Source organism: Cyprinodon variegatus, unplaced genomic scaffold (genome assembly GCF_000732505.1).
Source record: "Cyprinodon variegatus isolate N-32 unplaced genomic scaffold, C_variegatus-1.0 Scaffold23, whole genome shotgun sequence".
Lineage (NCBI taxonomy): Eukaryota > Metazoa > Chordata > Actinopteri > Cyprinodontiformes > Cyprinodontidae > Cyprinodon > Cyprinodon variegatus.
Genome location: NW_015150476.1, coordinates 485,019 through 493,100, shown reverse-complemented (window position 1 = coordinate 493,100; position 8,082 = coordinate 485,019). Strand labels below are relative to the sequence as shown.

Sequence of the window (8,082 nt, the reverse complement as noted above, 5' to 3'; positions counted from 1 at the left end):
TCTCCCGACCAAACTATTGGTACTTCAACAGACCAGGAAGCAGATTTCTCATCTCCATCAGAAACCCGACATCTGCTGGATGCTGATTTTTTTTTAATACGTCATATTAAATTAAGCGTTCATTTCTGCATGTTCTGCTCCAATGAATTTAATGATAATATCGCGCATACTCTCTTAAACCTCAGAGGATAAGTCAGAGCGCAGCAGTACAGGAGGACCAGCGGAGGCTGTAGGCTTTGCTTTGCGCAGGAGGTCTGGAGCGCTGCGGGGCGGAGCGGTGTGGGCCAGAGGTTGGGTCCGGATTAGCCAGCAGGTGGGTCCGGATCTTAACCGCGGTTTGCTAATCCGTGACCGCTGCATTAAACTGAAGCCAAAACTAACGAGAAACGTTTGTTTTAAAAAAGTAAGAAAGATACTTGTGTGAAAATGTTATGAGTAGAAGTCAGAAGTAGGAAGAAAAATAAGTAATGGAGTAAAGTATAGATAACTAAAAAGTGCACTTAAGTACAGTACCAGTATTTGTACTTCGTTACTTGACACCTCTGGGAATAGGAATGCCATGTTGATGCTCAGGTATGTTTTTTTGCCTTTGCACGCACATCGAACGATAAGACAAGGCTTTTTAAAATCAAAATGTAAGATAGAGAATATAATGTTGACAAGGGAGGAAATAGAAAATGTTCTTAAAAGGTTTGAGCGCAGGTTTTAAAAAACTGTTTAAATGCAGCCGTAGAAGGACTGTTTCCTTCCTTTAAGTGCTGTGTCCACCCGGTGGCCTTATCCTACCAACAGCCATACCGCTTTGATCCTCTGCATCTAGCCTCGATAGCTAGCCTAGGCCAGCCTTAGCCTCTCCTAGCTCTGCTCTTTTTTCTCCGACGAGTTTCCCTGCTCTCCTCCTGAACCAGCACTGGCAACCCCCCAAACCCTCCCAGCTCTGGTGTGCTGTTTTCTTGGCAGGTTCCTCTGACCTCAAGCATTGGTTACTTAGCTACAGGGCTGAGGGGGTCCCGGCTGGCCACTTCAGCTCTGTTCTGGTTCTCTCACTGCTGTGTTCTCGCTGCATCCTGCTGCTCCTGTCTAAAATCCAGAGCGCCACCTTGCCTTTGCTCTGTTGTTCGGGAGAATCTGATGAATCCATGGACGCCAAAGGCAAATGTTTTATTTGGCTTTCAAAACTAATAAAAAAGAAACTGCAAGTTGCTCTGTAGGATCCCTGTACTTCATGTTTTCATGAAGAAAAAAAAGGAAGTGGTTTTGCAAATTTTAATCATTAACAACAGCTCTGTCAAGGGGAATGGTCTGAAATTATAGCAAACTACTCTTAGAAATAGTTGAATTGTTAAAGGCAATTCTACCTGACACTCAAGAATTCTTTAAACTTCTGGCTTTGAAGAAAGAAATACAATAAAATCTCTAAAACAAATTGTTGTAATTTAACTAACCAAAATAGGGAAACCATTTAATTTACAACATAACTATAATTTTGTGTATAAACTTCTGATTTCAACTTTTGTCATAGTGTAGCATCAATTTGTCCCAAAAAAAAGCAAAAACTTGAATATCTTGAGAAGGTTTTTACAGTTTTGATATGGGAGGCTATGCTGCCTTTACTAATCTTATTTTACATCATCTTTTTTGAAGCAGAATTCCAACTAATAACTTACAATATCTGTATTTAACTAAATGTAGTAGATAGTTGGCCTTGCATTTATTTAACAGTCCTTTTTACTTAACATCGAAGCTGACAGCTGTGTTCTACAACAACTGGAAAAGAAAATCCTAGGTAAATACATTTTTTTTCTGTTTGGAAATATATTCATGGAACCTGGTGCCGAGTAGTATACTGACATGTTTGTTTTAAATTTACATACAAACACAAAGACTTCATGAAGCCGTTACCCTCTCACACCTTGATTTTGCCAGAAAGTACTGTGATGGCTGCTTTTGCCCCAAGGCTATTGTTGGATCCTTTATGCATAGCCCAAATAACACTCTCTTCACAAGGCATACTTTTGCAGACAAGAACAGATTTGTACACTGAGATGAAAACCATTCAGTATACACTGAGGCAGAAACACAAACAATGTCTGCTTTTCTTGGCTGAGTGGTTCCATCGTCCTATTCTGGAGATAGAGACGTTCAATAAACAATTTTTGGTTTTGTATCATTGCTCTATTCAAAACAAACTGATGAAATTAGCTTAAAAAGAGCGTAAAAACACAAAAATCAGAATAGTTTTTTTAGATATGAAGAAAAAACAACTTTACTTTCATTATCTTACAAAAAATGTTATATAGAGAGACACTTTACTTCAATTCAGCTATAAATCTTTTTTCCAGTTCACATATTGTGAGTTCAGAATGATTGTATGGATTTCATGCTACATTAGTAAATGTATTTTTGTTTTGCACAGCTTGAAACATGCACAGCACAAAACTCGAAGTGTTAAATTTGTCAGTGTAAATCAAAACTCATCTTTATGTCTACAGGTTTTTTATAACATAAAAATAGGACTCAAATTAAACTGAAAATCTTATAGCCATAAAACATTGACCACATTCAGTAATTATGAAAACTGTATATGCACACCACATGAGCCCTAGGCACTGGACTGTTGTGTGAGTCTCTTCTATCCGGATTACCTAAAACAATGCCAATAATTTTGTCTTAATGAATTCCCTCTTCCCTTCAGTTTAAAGGTCCTATATAGATGATAATGGTGGTTGGGATGCAGAAAGAATTGAAATTGTTAAGAACCTTACTGAAAGAACTGGGCTTAGAAAATTTGTCTGCAATTGTACCAAACCAAAAGGCAACTAATAAACTGAAAACTGCTGCTTTAGGATTAAATGATTGTTAAAAGATTAAAAAGTGTATTTATTTGTTTCTCAATAAATTACACCTCAGGTTTGTTGTATCATTTGCTGTCTCTGTGCTTTCACTGTATTTTTAGGGTTGTAATGTGTATTCGGCATTGCTGCTCTATCTGATTCAACCTTATAGATTCATAATGCTCAAAATTATACAATATAATGTCAAGAGTAAATAAGAAATGTAAGGACGTACAAATGTCTCATATTTACTTTATTAAGATTATTTTAAAAACAAAGAATTTTGGTAAAGAAAGACAAACATTTACTAATTATTACCAAGGTTTATTCTCATCAAATTAATCATATTGAAAAGGTAAAAGGCTGCCCACTTGAGCACAAAAATAACACTGCAGGGTTAAACACAAGTGGATGAACTGACAGGCTGTTTAATTTCACCGTTGTGACAAATACAAAGGTTGCTTTAACCCGGGCAGCTTCCATGTTCCATGTCATATCAAAACATGTACGTCAGTAATAAAAATAAAGGCTGGACAGCCCACTGATAACAGCATGCTGAATAGTATTCCAGGATGCACTCAATAGTGAGACATCCTGTCATCAAATTCAGACGTGACATCGCCACCACACAGTCTAGAGAATATACAATGAGCAAAGTATAATGTCAGTTTATACATATTTGGTATGTTTTTGGCTCACAGAGGAATTTAGAGGGAAAAGGTCAAACAGGGTGAGCCTGACTGCATTTGATGTGACATGCATCATCTCAAATAAGTGGAAAAAGTCAAATTCATACATTTAAAAAATAAAATACCTACAGTATTGTGCCTTGTTTTTCGGAACTTGCTCCAAATAACAAATCAGACTAAAGATGATTTTAAGAAAGGCTATAATACCATACCTACATACACAAAAAATACATATAAACATAACAGACAAGTTATTCTCTAACCATATTGCACAAATTCTCAAGTGGCAATTTGTACTGACCCTCTTTGTTCTGTCTTAACATAAGAAGACAATTAGAAATAAGAAAGTAAATGCACTTACATATAAAAGAGGAAAATATGCTACACATATCCCAAAACCTGTAGGTTTGGAACATGTCAGAATATAGCTAAACAAGAACAAATAAAACAGGGTATTTTCATATAGCCAATAATATGGATTTTATTTCAACCAAAAAAAAAAAAAAAAACCTAAACTAAGTTCAGAAGCAATTGAAAAGACACAATGATGCTTCTGTCTGAATGGTCTATTCAAAACTGACTTACACTAGTAATGAAAAGATACATTCAGTCGTTAACTTGAAACACATTTATGCATCTATTCTTCAGTTTTGGAAAAGCAATTTCATTGTACTTTTAACTTAATATTCAAAGTTTTCATACCAGAATATCAACCATCTGCTTTTCTGTATACCTGTACAATAACCTTTATTCTAATCAAAAGGAGATACTTTGAAACTATATGCCTATAGAAAAGGGGACTGCATTGTAAAAGGGACAAATACCTTTTCATTAGGCAAATAAGTCTAAAGAAATGGAAGGTTACCTTATAACAGACATCAAGGTTGTCACAGTTTTCCGAACAAATTTTGAATGGAGCGATGATGCATAAAGGTGTAGTAGAGTTCAAAGAAAGCATTTTAAACTCAAATGACTGCAAAACAGAAAGGATAAGCATGGGCTGGCTATATTCTGAATAAAAGCTAAATGAATATAAAGAAAAGGGGATATTTAAAAAAAAAAAAGTCATATCTTAGTATTTAAATCTGTACAGAAAAATACAATCACCAAATCTTATTATATATTTAATTGAATATATAAAGGTCTGTTCCACAGACATAAAACATGTACAGCAAATTTGTAGGTGATGTAAAGACCTGGTTTTCTCTGTCATAGTTGCAAAGGAAATTGAACTAAAATTTAACGCAGATGCTATTTGGAAGGCAAAATCCTCATGACAAATAAAGGTGAATGGGTGCTAGTTATTAACAAGCAAATGTGTGATTGCTGGAAATTGATTTGCAGTAATTTGGTGAAGGATTATTAATGTATTACTTAGCTCTGGTTATAGAGCTACATCTTAATAAAAGGGTTCTCTGCAATTAACTTGAAGCATTCGCCGATCATGTAAATACAAAAAAAAATCCATTTTAGTCTCCAATAAATTTCTTCTTTTATAATTACTTGGATAGTTTTGTTAGATTACTAGTAGATGAAGCACATCAAGTCTAATATGAAATGAAGGCTTAGGGAAAACAATATGATGACACTTATTTATCCACTGGATAACAAGATAATGACACCATGTTTATTTTGTGAGCTACAAATGACCCACAGGGCCACTTAAGGGTTAATATTAGGTAGCAAGAAATTAAAGTAAATCAAAAAAGAATAAAGAAAAACAATAACTTCACTACAGAAATCTAGTTTTAAGTCTTACCTTAGCTCCAGACTTCTACTAACTTAGAGGTAGCTATCAAACCATGATCCTAGGACTCCTAATTGATCAAAAATTATAAAAGGAAGTATTCCATTTTTTATTCTGAAATGCCAAGGCAAACAAATTCAATCTCAGTGATGTTGTGGACAAATTTCTCTGAATCAACTTTGCACAAAATCCAAAAAAACGTTTTTTTTTTTTATTTTTCAAAAGACATCTATTCATGTGTTTTTCAAAGCCTGTCTTTGGACCAGTTTGACTCTTGGATAACTATTATTGTGCTCCCATCACACAAGCACAATTCATTGGAAAGAATGCAGCGAATTTCCTGTTAGCTCTTGTGGGGATATGGTTTGTTTTTCCTGTTGCTTGGAGCCAATTCTTGTTTTTTTTTTTTTTTTTGGTTTGGCCTCTGTAACATCCTGTCTGAGGAATTTAAACGTACAGAGACTGCAAAGGAAAACATTACAAGCCTTAAACTTTGATAACTCACCCTTTATTCTTTTCCATATCTAACTACAAACTCCCAGATCAATTTTAGACATAGTATGTCAAAAACCACCTGCTGTGTTTGTTGAAACCACAACTTTAACAGGACAGGGTATAAGGGAATTATTTTTTAAGTACTGGCACAAAAAACAAACCCCATCAAGATAATATAGCAGTACTGGTGTCCCTGCCAGGTAAACCCGCAATGTTTTCATGCCATGCTGCTGGTCGGTGTGCTCTGGGTGCTTCCGATGCTTGCATTTGCGCTGCTATTCTCAGAGGGAGATGGGTTAGATGAAACAGGCTGTCGTTTTGCACTTGAACAGGGACATCCTGGGAAAAAAAAAGGTACAGGCTGATAAGATCCTTGCCACGGGCAAAGCTAAAATAAAATGATAAAGAGCTGTTAACATTTCTCACCAGGAAAATTGACAGCTGTTGATCTCATACCCAGTCCAGCTGGGTATCCTGAATAAAACACAAATAGACCATTTTAACACTATACTAATCAGTTTGGTCATTTCATAGTAGAAACACTGTATCCATTAAAGGAAAGAATGACTGTTAACATCAGTGAAATGTAAGCATAAAAAAGCAACTTTAACACTAAAAAAAGATCAGTTATGAGTAATATTTTAACCTTCTGAGGAAGGTGCACTGATAATGTTTTCAGTCAATAAACTGAATGATGTTCCACTTGATTTATTCTGGTCTTTGGGACAATAAGTAATTTCAGTTGATGACTGATTGTCTAAGTGGTTCATATAAGGGTATTTAAGTGTATTAATTCTATTTTGGCACAATAGTATTATGGAACCTACTTTTTAAAATCTTTTTCCAAAGACCGTTTGTGTTTTTGAAAGGACAGTTGAGATATGATACATTTTCCTTGTGTTCCATCATCTGTACTAAGTTAGAGAAGAATCTTGTTAAGCTATTTGATATTATTAAAAACTAACTTAGAGACAGTAAGGGATTGTAGTGATGTGGCAACAAAGTAATGTAGAGACGTGTCTCATCAGCATACACATGGTGGGAAATGTTGCAAAGCATATTTTTTCAAGCTAGGTAGAGAGATAATGGAATGAATAAAATGGACCTAAGAATTAGGCAGATGAATCCCTACATGTAATCTGGTTTTGCTCAGTTGATAATTTGGAAATCTCTTAAAACAGAACATGCATTTACCTGTTTTAATCTTGATAAACCACAGGGCTCCAATAAGTAACACTCCAATCAGGAACCCTCCAAAAGCGATGCCAAGAACACCGGACAGGCCAAAATCAAAGCATGGCTGGTCTGAAATGTTAATAAAACAAAACAAAAAATAAAGCAAGGAAAGCTTTGGTTAAAGGTTTGTAAAGGAAATTATCTTCACTGTCATTATAAGATCAAATATAATCCAATTTTTACACATACATTTTTCATAAAATGTGCTGGTAAAGTTGTATCTGATGTGATTCCCTCAAAATAAAGTTAGAAGAGTATTACAGTTGGCTTTTCATAAAGTTATAAAACTGCACCCAAAAACGGATTGGTCAATACAACCAAAAATGTTGAATTTTACTAATCTGGTTGGTAATCTTTTGGTTTAAGCAACCAATCTCTTCTGGTAGTGTTTTAACCAACCTATATTGGAATAAGGGCAAGCCAATACAAATTGGTACTTTGACCAAAATATTGGTTAATTAGTTTAACAACATTGAACATCAGAACCAGGGCTTGAACCTTTAACCCTACAGTTTCAGGGCAACGTGCAACCTGCATCCAACACTATTGTTACTGCTAGTCTGGAGTTTAAAACTAGTTAATGCTGATGTTATGACAGAGGTTAAAGCAAAGATGTCCATGCTACATTTACATATCAATGTAATCGTTCTATAGGTCAATCACTATTGCATACTATTACACACTATCAGTTACCATTTTCAGTGGCTGTCGGTTAACCAATTAAATTGGTCGATCCAAAAGCAATGGTTTTGTCAGTATCTGACCAATATATTGGGCATTTTAAAAAAATTTGTTTAATTAACTAAATTGGTTGTTTTTTCCAACTAATCCATTCTTAGAGTGTGAATTCACAGTGTATCCTATGTTTACATGTATGCATAAAAAGCTTACTTAGGTCTAAATATAAATAAAAAATAAGGGCTTAAGTAAAACATCACATCTTGTCTAAAGTTTGCCTGTGTTTTGCTTCCGATACCCTCTGTATTTTCTGAATTTTGCATATACACTGAGATCCATGGTGGGAAATTCAAAGTGTCCTGCTGTGTTATGATCAGGCACATTACTGTAGCATATCCCTTTA

The 8,082-nt window shown here is 35.0% G+C and overlaps 1 protein-coding gene across 1 annotated transcript in view; it reads right to left on the bottom strand.

Annotated features, from left to right (window-relative positions):
- Window positions 1–3,672: 3,672 nt before the first annotated feature.
- LOC107096202 overlaps window positions 3,673–8,082 on the bottom strand; it is a 47,627-nt gene continuing 43,217 nt past the window's right edge. The window contains exons 12-14 of the mRNA XM_015392771.1: window positions 6,960–7,070; window positions 6,192–6,239; window positions 3,673–6,104 (exon numbers count right to left, since the gene is read on the bottom strand). Coding sequence (XP_015248257.1) covers window positions 5,983–6,104; window positions 6,192–6,239; window positions 6,960–7,070 — 281 coding nt within the window. The 3' untranslated portion in view covers window positions 3,673–5,982. The remainder of the gene's footprint in view (window positions 6,105–6,191; window positions 6,240–6,959; window positions 7,071–8,082) is intronic.